At 40.2% G+C, this 26,659-nt stretch overlaps 1 protein-coding gene across 4 annotated transcripts in view; it reads left to right on the top strand.

Moving 5' to 3' along the window:
* Nucleotides 1-26,659, top strand: part of FAT1 (FAT atypical cadherin 1) — a 177,155-nt gene that overhangs the window by 93,346 nt on the left and 57,150 nt on the right. For all 4 annotated transcript variants that reach the window (XM_075066427.1, XM_075066426.1, XM_032799959.2 and 1 more), the window contains exons 4-7: nucleotides 12,120-12,181; nucleotides 19,696-20,025; nucleotides 20,562-20,772; nucleotides 26,383-26,522. In XM_075066427.1, coding sequence (XP_074922528.1) covers nucleotides 12,120-12,181; nucleotides 19,696-20,025; nucleotides 20,562-20,772; nucleotides 26,383-26,522 — 743 coding nt within the window. The remainder of the gene's footprint in view (nucleotides 1-12,119; nucleotides 12,182-19,695; nucleotides 20,026-20,561; nucleotides 20,773-26,382; nucleotides 26,523-26,659) is intronic.

Here is a 26,659-nt window from a genome sequence, read left to right as displayed (position 1 = left end):
TTGTCTATGGGACTCTGTGCCCCCTGACCACTCATATGGAGTGCAGCATGGCAGAGAAGGATTAGGAAGGTAGTTAGAAACTGGCTCCTACACCTCCCCACTCCCTGAGTAGATGCTGAGTGGTCGTTCTGAGGAAACCCAGGCCCTTTTCAAGTGCTCTGGAAGGGGCAGTTTCCTGTCGCCTCCCTCCCCAGGCAGGAGTTCTTGGGAAGCGGCGGCAGCAGCAGCACCTCAGCAGCAAAATTCCCCTATAGCTGGCATGGGGTGGTCTCCCAGGACCAGCATAAATGGGGCCACCTCTCACACTTTAAGTGGGTCAGAGCTACTCCTTTCCAGCAGTTCAGCCCAGTTCTGTCTCCCAAGCAAGTAAGCAGGCGCAGAACTCCTTTTGAACCTTTCGGGTTGGAGCCTGGTGTCCCCAGGGTGCATTAGCCTATGTTCAGGCCTTATCCAGGAATCTCCCTTGAACAAGGCGAGGGGCTTGGAAGCTCCCATTAGGACCCATTCCAGCACAAGCCTACATGTGAACCTTCTCTTTCTCAGGACTGGTGTCACTACCAAGGTTAGAGTGGCTGTTGCCTTGGTGGTCTAAGCGGGAGAAACTTTTACCTGAAAAAGAGTAGGTAAAGGAGTAAGGATATTGCACCCCTAGTTTGTAATGTAGACATAATCTATGGGGCAAAAAGTGAAGCTGTTTCCCTCAACCCATATAAATCTTCAGAGTGCAGCAGGCCAGATACTCCTCAGTCCTTGGGATCACAGTTCAGGGCAACTATACCTGTATTTCCGCTTAGTGGTCCAGTAAGGGCACCTACTCTCAGACAGCCAGATCCCCAGCTATTGTCGTTCTTTGGCAGAGAACCTATGTCTCTGTCCCACTAGACTGAGGTGTTACCAGGCTGACCAGTTCCCTGCCTTCACTGTGTTATTCCCACCAAAAGTCAGGTTGCCTAAGCAGGCTTGCTTCACTTCTCTCCTCAGAGACAGTACATCATGCAATCATTAGTTATAAGTTACCACACAGCTCTTCCTAAGCAAGTATATTTTGATTTTAAGGTAAAATCATGATAGAGGAAACATTAAAACAATAAATGAACCTGCACTTATGCTTTCCTCTCCCCCATCTCTACAAGGCTCTGGTTCCTGTCAGTCCTTCCAGTCTTTCCCCAAGGATGGGACCCTCCCCTTGAACAGACAGTTCTGTCTGCTTGCTGAATCAAATGAAGGCCCTGAATCAGCTTACATTCAGGCTATTTATTCAAAAATCCTTTTTTTGTCTGTTTGGTCCCTGGAGAATCCAGTTTGTGTCTTTGAACTGTCCTCGTGTAACAGGTGATCAGCAGATATAAAGTTCTCCCATCAGTACAAAGATTCAAAGGCTCCTCCCAGTATGGCACGTATATTGTCCCAAAAGATCAGTTGTGTCTGCTCCATTGTTTAATATAGCGTTTTGAAGTTCACAGTACTTTATCCTAAAGAAGTTCCGTATGATTGCACATAAACACGTGCATTTTGTAATACAATGGGCTTCTGAAATGCTTAAGCTTAATTCAGTCAGATTTGTCCAGGATATTGCAGGAAATTGCCATCTCTTACACTCGGTTCCCCTACTTACCCTCACATAGTGCAGCATGGGGAATAATCAGCTGTACTGGGTTTCCCAGCTCATCCTTGCAGACTATAGCATGGCAAATCAATGCAGGAAAAAGTAGTCCATAGACACATTCTGATTCCTCTAGGAATGCATACATTGCTCTCACCCCATCCTCTATTCCGCCTGCCACCCGAAGAACATATTCTTCCTTCTTTGTAGAAGAAGGCCAGATTCCAAGTCAGCATTAGAGAACCACATGGGAAAATAATAATAATAAACTCAGAGAGGGTAGATTCTTTCAGGCAAGAGTGGACTCAGTATTGTAAGCTATGCTGCTGAGATCTGCAGGTACCGTAGACAAGCCACAGTGTACTGCCCTCTTCATGCATCCTGGGAAGTCACAATAGTGGGATAGTGATTTCCTGCCATACCTAATAGACTGGAAAAGTATCTGGCTGTCAAGGCTCCTGTGGGTCACCAGGCCCTACTGTCCCGGTTATTGCTCCCATTTGCAGGTTGCTATGCCTCATCTCCTACCCCCCGCTGACAGCTATGGAGTAGTTAGAGGGACAGCAGCACAGATGTAGAAGAACTGACAGGCAATAAGAGCCTCTTGTCCCACAGGGCCAGTTCCATGGGCAGGCAAGCAGGGCAGTTGCCTAACTTCCTGAAGTTGCCATACCACTGTGCCACTTGGGTTGTTTTTTTTTTTTTTTTCCCTGCTGATTGGCTAGCTGTGGGTTGGTTGGTTGTTTTGCTTGACCACTGAGGCGGTGTGAGGGAGACACCGAAAAGATTGTCTGACCTCCTCAGGAAAATGGCTAGGGCTGCTTCTATGGCCTACCATTTCTTTCTTTTTCCCTGCTTCCATACTGTAAAGACAGATGGTTCCTCAGTGTGTTCCAGTCAAAAGATATACTAGTATCACTAACAAAGATAAGTGGGCCTCTTGCCTTGGTAACTGGGAGAAACTTTTACCTCAAAAGAGTTGTCTTCTCTATATACTGACCCTTCAGAGGCAGCCAAGTCCAGATAGGCAATGTCTCAATTCTCTCCTTTGGCCATGCAAAACCACTGGGGGCATCAGGCCAACAAAAAACAAACAAGCACCCAAATGTGAACTGTCATCCGAAGCCCTACATACACTGCGGGCTTTCACAAGCAATGCTAACAGAAATCACGTGTCCTATGTGCTTAAGGAAGAAGAATAGTCAGAGTATGCAAACAGCCATCCTAGATCTTCTCTGGATGGGAGCAAATAGAACCTGTCCCTTCTCTGTACTAGAAACAAGACCTTTACTCCATATTGTTCCCCGTCCCCTGCCCTCCCCCACAAATTGTCAAGATTCTCAGCCTCATATATCAGAACAGATCCATGAAGAAATTAATATTCAAGATGCGGATATTAAAAAGCCACACTTGGCCTCCATTGACTTCATTGACTTGAAGGATGTCTCTCTCCATATCTCAATTCAGCAGTCTCATAAATGCTTCCTGTGCTTTGTTCATGGAGCCCAACACTGCCTGTGTTCTTTGGTTCAGCAACAACATTGCAAACATTTATGAAACTTCTGGTAGTACTAATAACTTCTCTCAGACAGGAAGTCTCCTTCTCTGAGCATCATTCAGAGTCAGAATTATAAATGGCACCACACAGGTGATAAGACTGCTGCTTGAGCCTTGGTTTTGCAACATAATTAACACCATCTCTTATTCACCATTTCATGTCTCACAATGTAAATAGACACAGTGCTCTACAAAGCTTCTTATTGCAGGAAAGACAGGAAAAGCTGAAGATTCTTATCCAGTGACTCTGCCTCTCAAGAGAAGCAGGAGGATTATTCAATTTAATCTTAATGCATAATTTTCCTTACCAGCACAGAATGGTTAAAGATTTTCTAGACTATGACAGTGTCACAACTGTTGGTTTCTTGGAGGGGGAGCCATACCTCCCTTTCCACGAACAGGTTTGGTTTGCCTCCAAGACTGCAGAGAGCGAAGACTCAACATCATGGATCTGAGGACCTCATTACTCCAAGAAAGGAAATTTTCCTAGTGTGAGCATAGATCATATGCATATATTTAGGCACAATGGGGTAAACTAGGGATAGAGTGGAAGACTTTTCTCTGACTGTGAATTAAAATCTACATTTTAATGGAGATGTATGTATTTAAAATACTGGTTTAAAAATAGATTTTTTTTCGTTTCCCATAGTTTCTGATATTCTCTTGAGGAAATAAATGTTACATTTACACGTTTGTCAGGTTTGTCCCTTTTCTTAATGATTATTTTAAGAAAAACCTTCCCTTCTGTTTCTGCACAAGTCAGCCTAGTCGTAAATTATTTACTTGATATTTGTGAAAAGCATCATCATTAGTCCTAGAATCATGCAGGCATTAAAGTTTGATCATTGCACCCTCTGCTCACTGGATGGCTCTGTTTCATCAAAACAAAAAGTGATGGGACATAATACGTCAACAGTAGTTGCTTATGCTTTTTTGTTTGAGTCATATTGGTGAATTTATAAGAAAAATAAACAGAACAAACAAACAAAGAAAAAGAATGGGCCCTGTCATATTTAAACTATTTTAATAATAGCACCTCACTGTCATAAAGCATAAGTCCCAGTTCTGAACCGTAGCGTCCAAAATGTGGGTGCCTGCATGAACCCTCCAAGCTTAATTACCAGCTTGGATCTTATAGCGCTGCCACCAGACAGGAATCAGTGCCTGCCTCACTCTAGTCTCCCCAAAACCTTCCCTGGGGGACCCCAAGACTCAGATGCCCTGAGTCTACAACAAAGGGAAATAACCTCCTCCCCTGGTCTCCTCTTTATTTCCTCCCAGGCTTCCCCTCCCTGGATGGCCCTGGCGATCGTCCTATTTCAATTCCTTGAAATGCCAAACAGAGAGATCGTTTCTTTCACGCTCAGTCAGAGTCCCTGCAAAGGTAGCTTGCAACTCTGACACAAGAGATTTCCCCTCCCAGTCTTTCCCTGAGAGAGACCGTAACCCTGGCACAAGAGATCCTGTTCCCCTGAGCCTCAACTAGAAAAGAAAATCCAACAAGTTTAAAAGAAAGAAAAAGACATAAAAATGGTCTCTGTATCAAGGTTGACATATACAGGGTCAGTTGCTAACGTGTAAACAGCTCTTCCAAAAGATATACCAAAGTTAAACATATCCAGCAAACTACACAATGTAAATACAAAAAAAAAACAATATAAGCCTATTGTTTTTTTACCTTTGTACTCACAACTTGGAAACAGAAGATTAGAAAGAGCCTGAAGGTAGAGAGATCCTTTCTCAGAGCAGAGAGAGCACAGAACAGCACAAAGAACACACACCCAAAAAACTTCCCTCCCTGAGCTTTGAAAAATCTGGTTTCCTGATTGGTCCTCTGGTCAGGGGTTTGGTTCCTTTGTTAACCCTTTACAGGCAAAAGAAACATTAACCCTTAGCTATCTGTTTATGACACTCACTAATCAGATTTCCTCCCAGTGTATTGTATCTGCTGACTTTAGTGACCCCAAAATATGTTTTTACTGCTTTTTATTTCTGTTAAGCCTGCAGAGCCAAGAGTGAGATGGTTCTTGTGCATTTGTCATAGAAAGAATTATTATGTTCTAATTATTTACTCCTGTGCAAAGCCATTAAAATAATTGATATCACTGAGGGCCTATTTTAGACTGCAGAACCTTTATTAATAGTGGTGATTTATCTGGGGGAGGAGGGAGGAATTCCCTTAATTCTCAGATACCAGGTTGAGTTTGCAAAGCTAGCGGAGGGAGGAGAGGAGGGTTTTTTACCTGTAAACTGAGTGTGCTTGATGCATAAAATTCAACAAAACAATAAATCTTGAAATCCCTTTTCCTCCTCCTTTTTTTATGCCATTTTTGTTAGCCATACTGTATATATAAATGATCCACCTCTTTGTGATAGAATAAAACAAATAAAAAGTATAACCTTAAATTAAATACATCTTCAAATCCTTTAAGTAAATTTAAAACATATTTGAAATTTAATTTCCCCTTAACTTATCTGCCAAATGTCAAATTCAGGAGTTCTCTTTTCCTTTGCAGAAACTGAGATGACATTATAAAATGAACAGGAAGTGTTTTTTTGTTTTTTGTTTTTTTAAAATTCAAATGAAAGCTTTTGCTGATGGGTATTAAATGAAGTATTACTTGGGATCCAACTTCTTGAATATATCTTTAATGTAATCTTAGTTTTTATATGATAAATTAAGAGTTATATAGCACTTTACAGGGTTTAACTAATAGTCCCTGAATGGCCGGAGGGAGGATGGTAGACCGCTATACTGTTTTAATTTGGAGAAACTGAGATAGCCCGGTTAACATGTGATTTGCTCACACAATGAGCTGGTAGCTGAGCTGAGATTTGAACACAGGTCTGCCAACGATGCTTTATCCATGGGATGATGCTGTTTGCATGAGGAACAGTCTTATTTATGCTATTTACATAAAGCTCTAAATTATTACATTTTTGGTCTTTTATATTTTTTCCCAAACGTTTCAATGGTACTTAACCTAGGCCTGAAATCTGGAGGTTAGATGCTTGAATAGAACTGTTTAGAAATTTAAGCAAACAGTATCACAAGAGTCCGAACTCAAAAGAGGAATGAAGAAGAGCAATGAAAAGTGTTAATCATATTTTGTTCTGTGATTCATAGGATGACGGATTTTTAAATGTAGCCTCATCTACGCTTGGCATTTTCTGTTTAATGTGGCACGGTAGCTGTGATCTGTTCAAAGACTATCTAAGTCAGGGATAGGCAACTTATGGCACATGTGCCAAAGGCGGCACATGAGCAGATTTTCAGTGGCACTCACACTGCCTGGGTCCTGGCCACCAGTCCAGAGGGCTCTACATTTTAATTTAATTTTAAATGAAGCTTCTTAAACATTTTAAAAACCTTATTTACTTTACATACAACAATAATTTAGTTATATATTATAGACTTATAGAAAGAGACCTTCTAAAAATGTTAAAATGTATTACTGGCATGAAAAACCTTAAAGTAGAGTGAATAAAGGAAGACTCAACACACCACTTCTGCAAGGTTGTCAACTCCGGCTCTAAGTTATTAAGCTGCCTTATGAAAATGTGTTACTGATGTGGCAGGTTTTGAAATATTACCGACTGTAAAATCACACCAATTTTCTAGAAATATCACTTGTTTCATCATTAGCTCAATAATGATTTTTTCATAAGGTTTTGTTTTCCCAAGATGCCTGACCTGTCTCTCCCACTCTGTATGGAGTGTACATATTGATTCACATGCAGAATCACAGTTAATATTGTAAGTTATTAGAATTTATTTGTGTGTCTTTCACTCAGCAAGGGCAGATAGAATAAAAAATAGAAAAATCTGATTGTAAAGTGACATTCTCCTGTTCTGAACAAAAATTGACAGTTTTGTCACAGCTTAGTACTCACTTCCCTTATTCAGAAGGTGATCCCCACCAGATAATAAGAATTTCAGAACAGACCTAATTACAGTCCTAAACTGCTTCAGTGCTAAATTAAACTTCATCCTTTACTTTCCACCACTTTAGCATTCATTCTGTATTTCCTTTCTGACTTTAAAGTAAGTATGTAAAAATGTTTAATTAGAATTTTTGAATTCATGTCCCCTATTTTCAGTCTAAATTGTTTCCTGATATCGATACCCATAACAAACGTGGACAGGGATTTGAAGAGTGGCAAGAGGGGAAACAAAAGGAAACCTTTTAAAGTGTACTAGAGTCCAGGCAATATTGGAAATGTATTCTATCAAAATACATTGGTAACTGAATCATTGAGCACACTTATCCTTACCTAAGTACAGAAAGTAACTTTATTTTAAAACACCACAAAACCCATAATTAGCAAAAGTCATGTTGTGCCCTTCATCTGTACACACAGGGTGCAATCCTGGCCCCACTGAAAAGTTACTGAGAATTTGGAGCCAGGATTTCACCCACAATCTCTGTTGACATTAATGGGAGTTTACTGCCTACATAATCTGTTATTAATAGACCTTATTACTATGCTCTCTGCCCCAACTTAGTAAAGCTCTTAGACACATCCTTGAGTTAATACTAGAGCTGAGTAAAAATTTTTGGACTATCAGTGTCTTTGCCGAAAAATTCAGGTCTGGTTAATGTGAAATTATTTGAGAATTTGCCAAACAGTTTTGGCAACCAAAGGGGGGAGGAGGGGAGTTGGAGGAAGGGGAAGGCTTTCTCCATTTTAAAGCAGTTAGCTGAGTGGTTTAGGCATTCACCTGGGATATGGGAGACCTGTGTTCAGTTCCCCTCTCTTCCTGATGTGAGAAAGGGATTTGAACTTTGATCTTCCCCATTTAAGTAGAGCCCTCTATCCACCAAACTATGGAGTACTGTAACTATGGAATATCAATCTGTCCTGTTGAAGCTGCTCCACTTTACATAAATCGGAGCAAGGTTTGAACTTGACTCTCCCACAGCCTAGGTGGATGGTCTAATCACCAGGCTATAGAGTCATTCTTACTCTAATTCCCAGGCCCAATAGCTAGTGGCAGTGAGTTGTCATTCATAGTTCAAATCCATGCTCCAGTGACTTTTTAGTTATTTATACACAGTAAAATAGCTTCAACAGGACAGACTGAGATGGACCTACAGTCTATATCCTGTAGCATCTATATCCTCTAGCACCATGGCTAGGGTATGTCCTGTAACGTGGGAGACCCAGGGTCAAATGCCTTCTGCTCATCAGGCAGAGTGTGGAGTGGAACCCAGGTCTTCCACATCCCAGGTAAGTACTCTAATCACAGTGCTAACAGTTATAAGTGACTGCTGCCTTCTCTTCCTTCACTGAAGAAAATATTTTTTTGTTTGATTTGTTGGACCCTAAAAGTTTCTTTTTTTTCAACTTGCTGGATTTTTTTGTTTTTGTTTTTGCAATTTTTATATTCAGTTTGACTTGAACTGATCTTTTTTTCCCCATTTTTTGGAATTTCCAGTGTACTAAAACATCAGTTATTCACCCATCTCTATTCAGGACAACACTAGACATTCAGAATCTTTCAATGTTTAATAGTGTATAAAGGGTTTGATTTAAATTGCAGCATAGCAATTATAATCAGATAAATGTTTAAATACAACTTATTTCTTTAGGAAAATGGATACCAGTAAAGAGTTAAATGCAAAGAATGCAATCTGTGTATGTGATTCTAAATCCAGAGGTGTTATATTTCCTTTGTTGGCACTAGTTTCTGCTGAATGTACAGGATATATATGGTGAAGACTAAACCCTTCTGTTAACAGTCTGAAGTGTTTTAACAGTGTTTCACACAGCATCATGAAACTTAGTCAAAAGATTGTATTAACAACCATTTTTTAACATCAAAACATATTAATTTTAAGTATATTGCTTACTTCTTTGTTTCCAAAGTATATCAATCAACTTCAATTACAGAAAAGTCTAACCTGATAAATTCATTTCACAAATGGTAATGTGCAGAACTAGGTTAGACCTTGAACTCCTAATCTGGGGAATTTATTTGCAGTAAAGATGTGATATGTTAATGTATAGTTGTAGTATGATGTAAGCTTTTCCAGGCAGTATTTGGCATTCACTAGTGCTGCTCCCAGGGTTCACCTTATGGAGTTAGGTCTGCATGCTACTGTTGAAAGGGAGGGGTTCCCAGTCTGGTGGAGTCTGAGAATCTTAAGGGTCGACAAGGCAACACAAAGCATAAGCACATGGATCTCCTAGAATGACTTTACCCTTCACTGTGGTCTTTGGTGGGCTCCTCCCTGCCCCATTCCCCAGCCCCTCAGTAGCAAGACACTTCAGCAGCTGAGCTGGCACTCTGTTCTGCCCTGCCTTTTTCTGTGAGGGTGGTGATAGCTGCAGAAAGGAGGCTAGAGCTTTAATCCCATCTCAGATTTTCGGTCAGAAATCTGCAGGGTCTCAAGGTACTCATGCTTCATAGAGTGGTTCCTTCCCCCCTGCATATGTAAAGTTTCCTCAGAAGCACTTTATGGGCTCCCCAGAACAGGACATACAGCAGAGGTGCTGCTTCCCAAAGTCTAATTTTTTTTGCTCCTTTTGCCTAGGTAAGGGGAAGTGAGCATCTGGTCCCCCATTTGTTCATTTCCAGTTAACAATTCTAAGCTGCTCCCTAGCGTGCAGGTGACAAGAAAAGAGAGAGAATGGTCAGCCTCCGCCAAGAGGCTTGGCAAATGCTTTATCTCTGAGCATATGAAATGTTTGAAGCTTGCCAGTGTTCACAACAAAATGGGAGGAATGGTCAGAAAATGTTAGTTTTCCAGTAATTCCATTCTTCCATTGTAGTGAGTAATTTTTTCTATCTGAGGACAGTTTTGACCATAATTGAAAGGATTGTGATTTATGCTACTCATTTCTTGAAGAATAATAGTTGTCTGTATAGTTGACAGCTATTGTCGTGTATAGGAGTTACTCATATTATTTAGAAGTGACTGTCCATTTTGTTGGTGTATGTAGGCTAGAATTATTTTGTGGCAGAGTATTTGCTGGCTATGCCAGATAGAAAGAAATGCCAATAGAGTAGAATTCTATAAGTAAAACTGGAAACTTATTGATGTAAATTTTTTTTGAGTTTCAAGCTCTACTTCTATCAGGGCTGTGACACAAAATAGATATTTTTATTTTTCAGTGCAGCAATTCAGTTTTCATTAGTTGATAAGTTTGTGATGTCTTTGTTTTAACAGATGTGTTTATAATAAAAAAGCAGTAGCATAGAACTGGTAGTTAGGAGACCTGAATTCTATTCTGGGTTCTGCCACTGATTTACTGCAAGACCATGAGCAAGTCACTAACTTCTCCATACTTTAATTCTACCATGTGGAATCAGGATAACAGTACTTACCCATAATTGCAAAGTGCTTAGAGAACCTCAGATAAGAGGTGCTGTGGAAGCTCAGTGTGGTGCAGGCGTGTAGTCACGAGTGAACCACAGCCCACCCACTTAGTATCCGGGCCCACCCTTTAGCCCCAGCTCTGCTTCAGCCCAAGCTTGCCCCACTCTGCCTGTCTGCCTGGTGCTCCAGCCAGGGAGCGTGGCCAGGGTCTTACCTAGCTCCCTCCGCTTGCCCAGTGCTTCTCCCAGGGAGCAGGGTCAGGGCGCGGGTGCTTGCTCTGCTCCACCAGCCTGGCGTTGCGGATAGGGAGCAGGGACTTGCAGTGGGGCACCCATTTTTCTGGGGCCCCCCAATTGATTGGGGCCTCTGGCCATACACCTTTGGTCCAGTGACTAGTCTGCCACTGGGAGTAGGGTGAGCTTCAGGAGGACTCCATGAAGGCAGAGGAATCCTCAAAAAAGGTAGGCCTGTCGCTTGGGGAGCCAGGCCCAGCGTGGGACTGGGCCGGAGGCCATTGCCGCACCTTCTCTCAGAGCTGGGTGCGCACCTGGCACCCTCGGCAGCCCTGGCCAGAGCATCCATTGCACCCTGCAAGGCTGGCTGGAGGTGGTTGGAGGGAAGTGGGCCCCAATCCCTCCCCAATCATTTCCTGCTCTCTTAAATGTCCCATCCTGGCTATGCCACTGATGTGGTGATGGTATTATTTTATTCATTTTCATGTGAATGTGTCTCAATGACTAATGTCATTAGCCTGAACCTAGGAAGGATTAATTTGGGTAGGACCTCTTTCTAGTCAGATATTAGTGTGTCTATTCCATCCTCCTCCTCCTTGGCCTCTCCACTGCTTTGGATACTATTGATCGAAACTTTCTTCTCGACATCTTATTCAAAATGCTCATCACTTTCCCCATTCTCACCATCACTTGCTCACATAACCTGGTGTTTGTCTTTGGCTCCTCTCTCCCTATTGCAATACCAAGCCATGTGCAATCCCCATTACATCTTCCCCCGTAACATCTCTAATATCCATCCTTTTCTTTTTTCCCTAAAGCTAAAAATATTCAGCTCCGCATCATCTTCTTTCTTGATTACTGTGAACTCCTCCTTATTGGCACTGCGCCATAGATTTCCCACTGGTAGCCAACTAAACTAACTTTAAAGCTGTTTTGCACTGGTGAAGCAGCTTTAATTTAACAGGGGAGGATCAGTGCCTAGTCTAGAGTCCTAGACTAGCTGTGTGCTTCTGCTAAAATGATTGACAGACATTACAATTGACTTACAAGTGAATAGGCTCCTGCAGTGAGTGAGGTCAGTTCACATATGTCTTTGTGTGTGAGATGTAGACATGCAATTCCCATTGGCTCATAGGAGCTGTACAGGTGTATCTGAGAACAAAATTGGATCTGCTGTCTAGATACTAGAACAGCTCTACTTTGGTTCACATTCTAAAGGATATCTTCACAATTATAAAGACTAGAAACTTTTTTTTTTTTAAATGAAAGCTTAAATTCTGCAGACATGTATGAGACCACCAAAGAAGATGTCCAGGTTGGGCATATCACTGATTACTGACTCAATCTCTATCACAATTACTTTTCTGCAAGGACTGATGAACTACTCTTTTATATTTACAGGGCTAATTATAACCACATCAAGAAAGCTAGACCGAGAACAGCAAAGTGAACACATACTGGAGGTAAATGATTCTTTTAGATCTCTGAAATATAACAACTGCATAGAACACAGAACCCATTAATTTACAAGGAATAATATTTACCATATGAGATACTCTACATAATGAATTCAGGAAACAGAATTAGAGAGAGAAATTAATCCTTATTTTTAACAAATAACAATTCACAGAACTAAGCACCTGATAGTAACATAGTGTGTCAGTATTGTTGTTATTTTTAGAACATATGTAAGACTAACATGCACGCTAATTTTTACCCTGAAACTGAGGTGCTGTGGTTCTTCCAAATATGGCCTGAGATCAGAGGCTTTACCATGGGAATACTTTGGTTTTCTTTTCTTTTTTTTACTGTCTATAAATGTGAGAATAATTGTTTCATAACTGCCTTTTGCTGAATGTGACTATATATCTCCAAAAGACGGATGCAGACTTTTAATGTTAGAATATATAGATGACATGTTAGAAGGATGACATGGAATTTTTCCACCTATTGTAACACAATTATCTGTCACATTCAAAACTTAAGGATAATTCTGCTTGGGAACCTGCATTTTGACTTGAACATATGTCTGGTAAGTTAATAGGTAAAATATTAAACTCATGTCTTGTGGATTCAGAGTCCAGTAATCTAGCAATGAAACCCTTCCCGTTTCCTTTGCTTGCTTACTTCTGTTTTTAATGGATGAGCTGGAGTTTAGTGCTCAGCTAATACCATCTATTTGTTCTGGAAAACATAATTTAGAACAGAAACTCGAAAGATTGTGCTAAATCTAACCCAAATATACAGCTAGATCAATATTTTGTGCTGTTACTGTGCGTGTTGCAGTTTCTCTGACATGAAACTGCCAAATTTACATTTGTATGCATTCTGTAAAAGTGTAGACCCTGTCCTTTATTCAGCTATATTAAATGTGATTTACCAAGTCGTGCATCTGCTCCCATTTTAAGAGTTGATCTACAGTTTCTGGGCAGATGAAATACTTTTGATCCAGAAATACAATGAAAGCATACTTGTTTTTTTACTTTTTCTAGTACAATCCTTTTGTTAACAATCAGTAACTGTGCTGTTACTTGAACTTCTTAACACAGTTTATACGCATTATAAACACCAATTAAATCTCATGCAACCCCTAGGTAAGAATTACTGTACCACTCAACCAGACGGTGGCTTTTTGTTTTAATTAGTGGGATGGGTTAATTAGCATCAGGTAGAAGGACAGAGCTCACCCTTTGCTGAAAAATAAAAATAAAAAAATCTGGCTGTGGTGACCAGTGTGTTTGCATGTAAGGTGGATGAGTCAAAGCTCTCATTACCTGCTCAGGAAAGGGAGTTGGCTTCCTGCTCCCCTCTCAGTGTATCCCCCAATATAGGCAGTCTGTGCAGGGAAGTAAGAAGGCACTTTCCACCCCTCAACTCTCAGCATAAACACATACGTTGACCCACAATCTTGTCCAAACAAGGTTTGAGAGCTCATTCACATATAACATCATAGTATCTGTTCCATTGGCTTCATGTTATAAGTTACTGTTTTCTTCATCTGCCCAGTAAAATCCTGGGTTCTATTAGATAGGCATCTTTGTAGAATATTCCTGTGTGTTAATTCATGAATCTTGCAGAATATGATGTGTTAGATGAGCCCTTCTTTTGACTGTCTTATCTCATCACCTTTACTGATGTCCCAGAGTTTCATCAGCCTGGAACTTATGTCTGATCAGGTTTTGTTCTTGATCAGGTTTTGTTTTGGGGGTCATATTTAATATCCAATCTAGTATATTTCAGTTTCTTCTGGTTCTTTTGTGCTTGTAAATGGAAAAGGTGGTTGAAATTTTCTCTTCTTGTTTAAATTCTTGGATTACTAAGTGCTCCCACACCACTTGCGTTCTCAGTGCTGTCATGGCACAGTGCTGATTCCAACATCCACAGTGAAGGCACTGATATTCACAGTGATATTTACAGTATATCTAATACTTCAGTGGACATTTACTTGAGCCTGAGCTCTAAGGCGATAAAAAGAGACTGCAGTATCAGCTAGGGAAACTAACAGTAGGGCTGCCTCATCAATCTTGGGTTTAATCAAAATTTAGAAAGACACTTAGCCTCTAGAAGGATTCTATGAAAAAAATGCAAGAAATAAACGAAACTAGATATACTAGTGAACTTTATTCCTTGATATCGTCTGTGATCCCCTGCATGCTAACTACAGCACAAGAGACCTCACTGAATTGGGCTTCACAATGTGCTGGTTGTGCACGCCACCTTCTTGACCCACGGCTACATCCGTGAAGCTGGGGGTTGAATTCAGTCCTTCAATTCCAACTGAAGAGCCAATTTTTGCCATCAATTTGATTTTCTTATCACCTTTGGAGACAACGGGATTACACAGCTCTAACAATAGGGCAGAATTTAGGATGCAGAATATTTTATTAGGAACAATGAACAGGAAGATACACAGCTTGACTTGCAGAGCTCAGACTGAATTTGCAAGCGTGATGTTTTAGTTGGAAAAATCATCTTTGTACATGTAAATCTGCAAAGCCATTGCATTATCCGCCGTTAAATCACTTCCTAAAACCCATTTATACTGTGATCCCTACAAAACAGTTGGGATTGGTCAGGCAGCTGCTGTTTGTGCCCAATGCTTATTACACTGATTATAATCATGTCAGTGTTGGGGTTCTCTACTTTCACCATTATTTGTTGTATGCATCTTTTGTTTCTTGTCCTATGCGTCAGAAGGGACCACTGTGGTCATCTAGTCTGATCTCCTCTTTAACACAGTCCATAGAACTTCCCCTTTCTTCCATTTGTTACGTATTGTAATTAAAAAAGAAAATTCATAGCTGCCTTCACTTGCCTTCTAAACAGGGTGGTATTTTAAACTGCATGACCTTCTTCCTCAATTGTGAGGTTGTGGCTAGTTGAGCATCTGGTAAAGTTTCTTTAAACAATTCCCAGTTATCATTCACACTTTTCTGATTAAATTCTTCCTCCCTGGCTGAGTTGGATTCATAATTGCTTTCAGCTTTGTGAAATTGTACATTGTAAAGCACCAAGCATATGTATTACTGGTTTGGATTTTGCTTGGTTTGCATGTTATAAATATGATCAAGTCATGATCACTTGTACCTACGCTACTATTAATTTTTAGTTGTGTGATCAGTTCCTCTTTGTCAAGACGAGGTCTAACAGAATTCCCCATGTTGGGTGCAATATTTATTGAGTTAGGATATGGTCATCTATTATATTTAGAAATTCCAAGGGTGTTTTAATACTGGCAGCATGAGACCTTCAACATATTGCACTCTGAATCCCCCCCATGATCACGAAGTCCACCCCGCCCCAAACACATTATAGATAGGTGTTTTAGGAAGTCATCTTGTTCCCTAGTGTGAAATGGTGATCAGTAGGAGACGCTAGCTAATATCCATCTTGTATTTTATCTATTAGGACATTGATTCATGAGTTTTTGAGATCATTCCGAGTTGCTAGTGGCTTGGAAACAAGTAATGCCATTTTTGATATAGAGTGCAACTCCCCTCCCCTTTTACCCACTCAGTCCTTCCTAAATAGATTACAACCATTGATTTTAACATTCCATTCATCTAGATCATCCCACCAGGTTGGATCAAAATTTATGCTAATAAATGAGCAATTGTGAGACCTCGAGTTTATTACCCAGGCTGATAGCACTGGTGTATTGACAGCTAAAGAATTTCTTCTCATCATGTCCTTTGGTTCGTTTGATTAATTTTGTTCTCAACAGTTCAATTTTGTGCTGCCTCCTCCTATCCTCTGTCTTTTCATTCACTACTTTTCTTTTTAGTTTAACATCCTCTTCATTACCCTCGCCAGCCTGTCCCCAAGGATATTGGCTCCCTTCTAATGAAATGGAGGCCATTGCAACTGTACAGCTCCCGCTCCCACAGAAAGCAGACCAGTCTTTCACAAAATCAGAAGCTTCCAGCCCATGCCACTTATCACGGCAGCGACCAACTTCCAGAATCTTCTGCCTTCTGTCTTCCATTGCTTGTGGGTCAGGAAGGATCTGTGAGAAGATTGCATGTACACTCTTCTTTGCACGCTTCTGAGTTCCTTAAAGTCATCTATGATCTGTGATAAGACCCACAACACAGATTGTAAGTTCTTTGGAACAGGGATCATCTTTCCATTATCTATGTAAACAGTGTTTAGCACAGTGTGGCCCTGATCCTTGATTGGCCTCTGATTGCTACCACAATACACATAAAAGATAATAACAAATAACCTGTAAACTGAGCAAATTTGATCTGAAGTAATTTCAAGGCAATAGGACATGATTTTTAGATTAGGACTTCACCTAGCATTATATAAATATTACTTACTGTAATGTGCTCTATGCAAACAATAATAATAAAAGTACTGATTCCTCTTTGGTTTTGGTTATTGGTTATCTCCTGGTATTGGTATACGTTCTCCTTTAGTTCTCCTTTTCCCTTTGTAGGCCATTGTGACCTAATCAATAAAGCTTTAAATTAGAGTCTGCAAAGTATCAGAGGCAAAATTGTTAACCATTACAGTATAATGAAAGCCAAAATCTGAATTAGACATTTCCCCATTTGTTAATTTTATGCTAATAACCTTGAAAATAGGTTGAGAAGAAACCCAGAAATTCACAGAATGGTGGCAATAATAAGATGCTGTGCGTCTGGCTAATTAATTGAGCGTTGAACAGTCCAGGTGGGTTGGAGGGTTTATTCCTTGTGTGCTGTTAAAATTGATCCTTGATTACATTCTTGTTTGCATAGTAACAAATAATGTGCTCCATTCTGTTAGTTTCTAACATTTCTCTATTTTATGTGTGCGCATTAAATGGTGTTTTTCTTTTAAATATAGCTAATTTAATTTAGGCTATCTTCACATTACCCTTTGCTATTTGATTTCTGTTTTACATTTCTTATCACGAAAAGTGATACTTTTGTATCAAAATTCACATTTAAACAATTGTTTTACTTAGTTATTAGTAAGAAACCTACAACTGATATAGTTTTCAGATCATGTTTGACTTTCTTCAGTTTTGCAACTTATTTTGTTGAGCAAGGGTAATGCTAATTTTTTTGCAAGCAGATCTGTTGTTCTGTACAATCTGGCATTGCCTATTCTCTTGTTTCCAGCGTGATTTCATCATACTTTAGTTTTACTCTAGAAGCCTGTGTGCAGTTTTCTCTATTCACCTTCTTAAGGGAAATAGTATTTAATAGTGCAGGAAAGCTGCCATGGATTTGGATATGATGATGAGTACATGTAATTTATATTGTTTAATGTATTTGTCACTGATAAAATGATGTATGAGTGCTTAGATTTATTATTTATGCTTACAAATTGTATTATACTACGTTTCCAATCCCATCCTTACCCAGAAGTCAAACAACACTTCTCTCTTCATGTGTCGACAGTCAGGGTGACATCATATCCCCAGTGAAGTCAATGGTTCAGCTCCCATTTCTGGTGTTTCCCTCTCCCACAATCTTGTTTTATGTTCATGATATCCTTGCCTCCTGCATTATTTTCATATTTGGACTCCTGAGGTCATCCAACTAATTTGTGAAAGGACCTGGAAGAAAACTTTTTGTTTTCCCCTTACTGAACCCCACACCGGTATTCTCCATAATCCCATAGCAAGCAGCTCAGCAGCAATCTTCCCTAGAGCAAGTTCTCAACAATATTGCAGAAACTCTCCACCAGAAGTTGTTTCTCTCACTGACAGACTTCTTCTCCCCCATAAAATCCCATATAGAATTAAACTCATGTAGGGAAGAAATTTCCCCCAGAACTTGCTGGCAGAGACCTTGGATTTTTGTTTGATTTTTTTCCATCAAGCAGGTATCCATTCGGATAAGGTGAGCATATTCCCCACTATCAGTTTCCTAGGATTACATACTGGTGACCCTCGGGCATTCCTGAGTGCTTCTATGTTTTAACAAAGAAAATAAAGTAAAACAATGACATAGAACACAAAGGCAAGGAAAGAGAATCAAGAAGGGGGAAAAAAAGAGGCAAAGGAAAGAAAACCAGTAGAGGACACAACAGATAACATGGAAGAAGCGACTGCTTCTCTAGGTCAGAAAACACTGTATATTATTTGTATATGTTTTGTACGAGAAAGAAAAGGCAAAAAACAAAAAGGAAAATCTGAGAAACTGAAAAGAGAAACTAAGGGACAAAAAGAGAATGAGAGAAAAATGAATGAATGGAGCAAGGATTAGATCTGTTTTAATGAATATTATTCTATACATCTTCATTCTATTTGTCTGGAAAACATCTGCAACATCAACTGGAAGGCATGGGGCAGATAGGCAATTGCAGAATACTTATGAGACTTAAATTACTGCTGTTGATTTTGTACAGGTATTGTTTTTTAAGAATGTTTATCATGCTGGCAGTTGAATTCTCCCCTATTATCACCCAATATGTAAACTTATTTGTTGTGTAGAAGGCTGTACGTACAGCATACAAACATTGAGTCTGATTCTCTAGCTGTTACATTAATGGAATTGTTCACGTGAGTGAGAGCTGCAGGGTCAGGAGCATTAAACTCAAATCTGTTACCTCTTTACAACAGATATTAAAGTAATTTAAAATACATATTGAACACTTTTTTTTTTTTTTTGGAATTGCTGTTATCGATGTGTTAAATTCATCTATACATTTGGTTCTTTCCCACTTCATAGCTATTGATTTCCTCTTTGCTTTCTAAATAAATTCAAATTAACATAACATTTTTGTTATTTATTTATGCATCATTATCCTCAATAATGTCAGGTCGGCCCTGGAATTAATGTTGAGAAAGATCACTTATTTCTGTGGCCTTTATAAAAATTGTGACTGTTGCTGGGAAAGTAGAGGTAGAGTTTAATTTCCCATTTCCTTTAAATTCAGGAAATATGTGTTCTGTGCTTAGTATTTTTTTTAATACTATCTTTTCAATGTTAATTCAAACTGCATAGTGCTTTTATGTCTTAGTGTTGCTATCTTTTAATGTATAATCCTGTCAAATTTTTAAAGTTATGCACTTGCTTCTTATAAATTGCATCTTTTAAACAGGGAAATCAAACAATAATTGCAAAATAAAACCTTTAAGAAAACACTATGCTAAAAATATATATATTAAAATGTTGCTACAATAAAGCCATTAACTGAAAAAGCATGTTAAACTTGTTCGCTGTGGCTGACAGTCATGAAGTTAGTATTTCAGCTAGAATGCTGGAAAATAATGCAGTTGCTTTAATGTAAGCCTATTAACTCCTACATGGCACACTTCAAGAGTCAAAATGTTAAGACAAAAAGCTGAATAAATAAAGTCTTTTTAAAAAATATTAATTGAATATCATTAGCCAGGGTTCTTTGAGTAAATATAGTCGAGGAATTATCTATGGTTTGTGTTTGAAAGATATTGGATAAAAAAAATGCATTAGCGTAATCTTGAAAAGACCATGCTTGAGTTGAACACTAACCTTATTATCTTTTCTTATAAATATAGGTAACCATTACGGACAATGGTATTCCTGCAAAGTCAACTGTTGCCCGGGTGGTTGTGAAAGTCTTAGATGAGAATGACAATAAACCTCAGTTTTTACAAAAGTTCTACAAAATCAGGCTTCCAGAGCGTGAGAAACCAGAACGTGAGAGGACTGCCAAGAGAGAACCTATTTATCGAGTTATAGCTGCAGATAAAGATGAAGGCCCCAATGCCGAGATATCTTACAGCATTGAAGAGGGCGATGAACATGGCAAATTTTTTATTGAACCGAAAACTGGAGTGGTATCATCAAAGAAGTTTTCTGGAGCAGGAGAATATGATATTCTTTCAGTGAGTCAAGATCTCATATGCCATTAATCTGTTAAAAGTGCTCTTTTATCTGTACTTTCATCACTTGTTATTCAGTAGCTGGTGCATGAGTGTTTCCAGTGTTTGCAATTTAACGTCAGACAATACTTGATACTGGACCAGAAGTTTTTTGTGTTTTTTTTTTTTCAACTATGAATTCAACTGTGTCACTTGCATTGAGATCATGAATCCAAGCAGCACTGTTCTTTTCAAGGGCTAGGTTGATGGTGACATATTGCAGAAATGAAAACAACAACAACTGAGCTTTAACTTTCTTCAAGAAAGCTAGTGAAATCAGTGTGAAATTGATGATAAGCAAAGGTACAAACCTGTGAGGAGCTGAGTGCCCTCAACTCCGACTGGCTTCCTAGGTGTTTGAGGTCGCATAGCACCTTTCAAGAGGCATTCAAACCTTTTCAGATCTGTTTGCTAGTGATTTTTTGTTATATTTTCATTTATGTGATATAAAGATTACATGATTGCTTTAGCACAAAGTTGTCTTTTTTTGTATTTCATAGATTAAGGCTGTGGATAACGGTCGCCCACAAAGGTCCTCGACTACTCGGCTTCATATAGAATGGATTTCAAAACCTACACCACCCACAGACCCTATTTCTTTTGAAGAAACATTTTTTTCCTTTACGGTCATGGAAAGTGATCCAGTAGCTCACATGATTGGTGTAATAGCTGTTGAACCTCTTGGCACACCGCTCTGGTTTGACATTACTGGTAAGGAGGCCTTAAAGTTATTCATTATTAATATATAGTGGTTAATGTTGTGCTAGCTGAGATTTTGCACTATTCCTTGCAGCCTTTTTGTCCTACCCTAGCTCACAACCTTATAAGGAGTTGAAATTCTCTATCTATAAACACAAAATATAATGCTGCAGCATTCTGTTGGGACAGCTTTGAAAATGACTTGCAAATATTTTGTATATAAACGAAGTGGGATTGAGTTACTCCTAAAGTTTGTGGCGGGGGAGGGTAAGCAGTAAAAATGACTCTTCTCTGTGCTAGTGAGGGTTGCTGCACCCAAGGATAAATTCACCTATGGGAGAGAGCAGGCAGTGTCCACATTGCTTTATTACATCCAATCCTGGGCTCATCCAGGAGAGGGAAGCTTTAAAGTGTTGCCAATTCTTGGAGCCATACTAATGGCGTCTAATAGGCATTTTGTTCCACTGAAGCGCCCCTTCATACCCCGTTTTGGGTTGAATTTCTGCCACCGGGGGCAGACACTGTGCTGGTAGAGTGAATTGGGCCCATAGGTGATGGAACTAAGGGTTCAGGGGGGTGCTGCAGCAGCCCCTGGCTTTCCATTACATACAGGGTTTACAGTTTGATTCAATTGGTCTCTGCATCCCCACTACAAAAATTGTTCCAGCACCATGGGTGGCAGGTGTCAAAGGCCAGGAGAGGCTGAGCCTCCCCAAACAGCCCTGCATGGCCCCACGGACACTCCACCTCCCAGCACTCTGCTGCAGCTCTTTCCCGGGACTCAGCAACTGCAGGGTTATCTGCTGGATACCCCGAAAGAAAGAGTGTGGGGAGAATTCAACATGAAACCGATATTACAAATAACTTATTTTTCCACTTACATCTTTCAAAATCAGAGATTGCCAGGCCCTGCTTCTGGAAATATCCCATGATACACTATGGCTTGTCATGTCACAACTTACCTGATCTGTACACATTCTTGGACTGGGATTTTCAACGGTATCTGTGCAGATGAGGCACCAAACTTGGTGTAAAGTCAGTGGGAGCCTATGCAAACCAGTAAAGTTGGGTTCCTAACTCCCTTACTTGCCTTTGAAAATCTTAGCCGTGTGCATGGAGCTGGACGGTGTTTGAGTTGTGAGGGAAGGATTTCAAGAATAGTCCTATTTAGTTTCAATTTAGGCTGGCTTCATGTTCCAGTGAGATTTGTGGTGGCTGTGATGTCGTTGTCACCATTAAACATTTACTGAACCATACACTTGTGTGGCACTTTATAAAGAATTTAAAAAGACAGGTCACTGTCCAAAGATTACAATCAGATTTCAACAAATGCATGAAAATAAAAAAAGAGGAGAGATATAAAAGTCTTCTGCCCTACACACCTGTGTAGGGGAGAGAGGGAGCATAGATGCTCCTTTGCATCCCTCTAAGGGCTGTTTGCATTGTTGGTAACTGCATAGGGGAGAGAACAAGCAAGAGACTATTACTCCTATCCCCATGCACACGCGGGTGGACAGTGGAGGGGAATAGGTAAGTTAAGAGGTGGGCAGAGGTAAGATATAAGCAGAGATTTGAAGCTGCTCCCATCAGTGTGCCAGCTGGGTCAGCAAAGCCAGGGTGGATGGGCAAAGAAATCTCCTGCTGACCACAGGCAGACAGAAAGGAACCATGAAAGGAAAGAGTCATAGAGGCTTAAGTGGGAGATGATTTCAGGAGTGGTTAACAGAGAACAAGAAAAATAAGTCCATAGAAGAGACCTTAGACTAGGAAAGAAAGAGGTTATGGGTGACTTTTATAAGGTAGTTTCAGTGGAGTAAAGAAATAATATTTGAATGAAACAGGCTCTTGTGAACCCCTGGTTTTGGAACATGCTATACTTGGGGCCCTACCATATTCACGACCATGAAAAATGTATCATGGACCATGAAATCTGGTCATTTGTGTGCTTTTGCCCTATATTATACAGATTTCACTGGGGAGACCAGTGTTTATCAAATTTGGGGTCCTGCCCAAAAGGAAGTTGCAGGGGGGTCACAAGGTTATTATGGGGGGGGGGGGAGTCACGGTGTTACCACCCTTATTTCTGCACTGACTTCAGAGCTGGGTGTCCAGAGAGTGGCAGCTGTTGGCCGGGTGCCCAGCTCTGAAGGCAGCACCCAACCAGCAGCAGAGCAGAAATAAGGGTGGCAATACCATACCATGCCACCCTTACATCTGCGCTGCTGCCTTCAGAGCTGGGTGGCCGGAGAGTGGTGGCTGCTGACTGAAGTCCCAGCTCTGCAGGCAGCAGCATAGAAGTAAGGGTGTCAATACCATACTATGCCATCCTTACTGTTGCTGCTGGTGGCTCTGCCTTCAGAGCTGGGCTCCCGGCTAGCAGCTGCTGCTTTGCAGCTGCTCAGCTCTGAAGGTAGCACTGCAACCAGCAGCAGTACAGAAATGAGGGTAGCAGTACTGCAACCCCCCACCACCATAACGTTGTAATCCCCTCCCCCCCCCACCAACTCCTTTTTGGGTCAGGACCCCACAGTTACAATACCATGAAATTTTAGATTTAAATAGCTGAAATCATGAAATTTACCATTTTAAAAATCCTATGACCATGAAATTGCCCCAAATGAACCCAGAATTTGGTAGCGCCCAAAGTATGTTATTGGACACTTCTTTCATTTGTTTCCTTTGTTTCAGCTACTATGTACTATGTATAGAGTGTTAATATTCTAATATTTTTCTTTTGATTTTTCTTCTTAGCATGCTGCATAGCTTAAACATTTAATGTTCATATTTATACGCTTAACCTTTTTGTGATCATACTGAAGACAAGTGACCTTGTCCTGCTTTTGTTCCTTAAGCACAGCTCCTACTGGGGTTTTGTGTGTGGATTGATGGTAGAACTGGGTCCAGGGACTGTAACTTGTTGCTTGCATTGTAAGATTTATTTTTTAATAAGAAAGTTTTGAATAGATTGATAGCTATGTGACTACATCACATTGTCAAATTATCAGCTGTTCTTACAAATTCTTGCTGTACATCTTTACTGTTTCTAATAGCATGAAATAATTTGATTGACAACTTTCTTTTATGTTCTGTGCTTGCTTTCCATGCTTGCTTTCTTTTTGGCTGTGCCAGGAGACAAACTTGCTAGTGAAGTTTTTTACATCTTTCAGATGGCTTGTGACCTGAACTGTACAGCAGAAGGTATCTGCTGAGATCACATAATTTATTAACCAATTATGAGATCTGAAATAAAACACACAATTTTAGAATATCTTATTAACTCTTCAAGAATGAAAGTTTGCTTAGATGCTTTTGTGACTTCTCGTTTTGTTATGTTAGCTGTAAGTACACACAGCACCACATCAGAATTCTAGTTTTGGATTTTGGTCTAAATTGATGCGTCTGCACCTTAATTTGCCAGATGGGCTGGGTACTGCTTCACGAGATTAACAGATATCAGCACTAATAGAATAGTAATATTAGGCAAAGCATCTGTGATTTCCTTGTAAAAACGCTGCAAGACTTGTAGGCTTTCCAGGCCAGAAACTAAAAGTCTGCTGCTGAGATTGTCTATATTTCAGAAGAAGAGCAACTGGATACGCTCTCATGCATTCACCTTGCTGTTTTACAGTAGTGAATGTGACTAAACTGAGACATGAAATTTTCCCTGTCATCAAAAAAAAAAAAGTATCACCCACCAGCAGTAAAAGATAATTTTATGGGCACACTTTCTGAAGTTTGACTTCTGGCCCAAAACCAAACCAAAATTTTATATATATGAAACCCATTCAAACCAAAACTGCCGAGTTTCACATTGCTCAGTTTAGATCTGTGTTCATGCTAGGGAAACTTCCTCTGGGACAAGAGCCGGGCTGTAGTGAGACTCCCAAGTCACCAATACACTTATCATTCATAGTTACTAAATAGCTGTCAATCGGTAAGGCAGAATCCAGACAAGGGGTAGACAATAATTTTTGCAGGGGAGGCCTTTCCGTAAATTTTGAAAAGTTGTCATGGACCACACGTTTCTACTATATTAATGGAGGAGGTTCAGGGTCTGGGAGGGAGTTTGGGTGCAGGAGGGAGTTCCAGGCTGGTGCAGAGTGTTGGTGTGCAGGAGACGGTGTGGGTTGTGGGCTCTGGCCAGGAGGCATTTACCACAGGCAGCTCCCAGCTGGCGGCACAGCAGGGCTCAGGTCGGCTTCCTCCATGCCATAGCCCCATGCTGATCCTGGAAGTGGCTGTGGCTGGCACGTCTCTGGATTGTTCTTGGGAGGACGGGGGTAGCGGGTCTCCGTGTGCTGTCCGAAAGCACCAGTTTCCAGCCAATGGGAGCTGTGAGGATGGTGCTGGGGGCAGGGAAAGCGTGCAGGGCCCCTTCCCCCCCGCCCACTGCCAGGGGCTCACAGAGACATGCCTGCAGCAGCCAGCCACTTCTGGGAGCAGCGTGGGGCCATGGCAGTACCATGCTGTGTCACGGGACTTTTAATGGCCCGGAGATCACGAGGGGGCAGTCAAATGTTAAACGGGCCTTATTTTGCCCACCCCTGCTCCAGATGTCTATCCTTATCTGATCTATCTGTCCTGCAACTTCTGAAGGCAAATGTTTTCAGGAAATGGAATTAATTTCAGTATTTTTCTTATTTTGATTAAGTAGAATTTTACCATCTCTGATATTTTACTCCCTCATTTCTATGCATGTCTCTTTATAGTTGAAATGCAGTGATTTCCTAATATATGCATTTAATATCTTTAAAAAGTCACTCCACTTATATCTAAATAATCTTCTAAATATATAATTAGAAAAACATATGCACAATGTAATTAGGATAAATGGGTTAGCCACAACTAACATTACATTGACAGCAATAGAAACTAATTTCTTCATTTTAAAAGTTTATCTAAAAGTCTAAACCAACTGATGTTAATGACCAGTATTTATCAATGCTAAAAACATTTGGTCTTAATAGCTAGTATGTTGTCAGGGCAAACTGCTTAGAGTATCACAAAATTTGTTATGATCAACTAAACATTTAAATGATTGGCTGTTGGTTACTGAGCTACATTTCAGCATGGTTATTGAACTATATTTCTTAGGTCAATTTGAAGTTTTATAAGTAAACAAATTTGTTTCAGAAAAGGAGCTTAGTGCCTTTCAAGGAGCTATGTTTTTTGTGATTTTTCTCGAATTTTTCCATATTTTGGTATTACTTCCTCTACCTTGACCTCAGAGACCCTAATAGTGACAGCCCTCTTGGTTTGAAGGACTTGCTATTCATCATAGATTTTAAAGCCAGAAAGGACCTTCTGCAAAACACAGGTCATATAATTTCAACCATTAATTCCTGCAGCAAGCTCAGTAGTCTGTGTTGAAGCTGGAGCATATCTTTAGAAAGGCATCCAATCTTTAAATCAAGATCTCAAAAGACAGAGAGTTGAGAATCTTCCCACAGGATGCAATCAGTGCCATCCCATGAGTCAGCAAAGAGGCTCTATCCAAAGCCATTTGAAGGATTAACTCATATCCAAGCTTAAATGTCCTAAGACAGCAAAGTGTACGTACACGAGAAAGTACATCACTGCAGTGTTTTATGAACTTCTGTCTCTTTCAATTTCTTGAACTAGGTGGCAACTATGACAGCCGGTTTGATGTAGACAAGGGCACTGGAACCATCATTGTAGCTAGACCTCTTGATGCAGAACAGAAATCAAATTACAACCTGACAGTAGAGGTGACAGATGGAACCAGCTCTATCAGCACCCAGGTAATGGATATCTAATAGTGTTTGTTAGAAGAACTTGTGAATGAAGAACTTGTAGCCCTTCTTTTTCTGGCCATGCATATGGTATGTATAAATTAGGGACTGCATCTGAAAAAGAAGTGGATTATGATGTTGATACT

Source organism: Chelonoidis abingdonii, chromosome 5 (assembly GCF_003597395.2).
Source record: "Chelonoidis abingdonii isolate Lonesome George chromosome 5, CheloAbing_2.0, whole genome shotgun sequence".
Lineage (NCBI taxonomy): Eukaryota > Metazoa > Chordata > Testudines > Testudinidae > Chelonoidis > Chelonoidis abingdonii.
The sequence above is the reverse complement of the archived record's forward strand: the minus strand, read 5'-3'. Positions and strand labels throughout refer to the sequence as shown.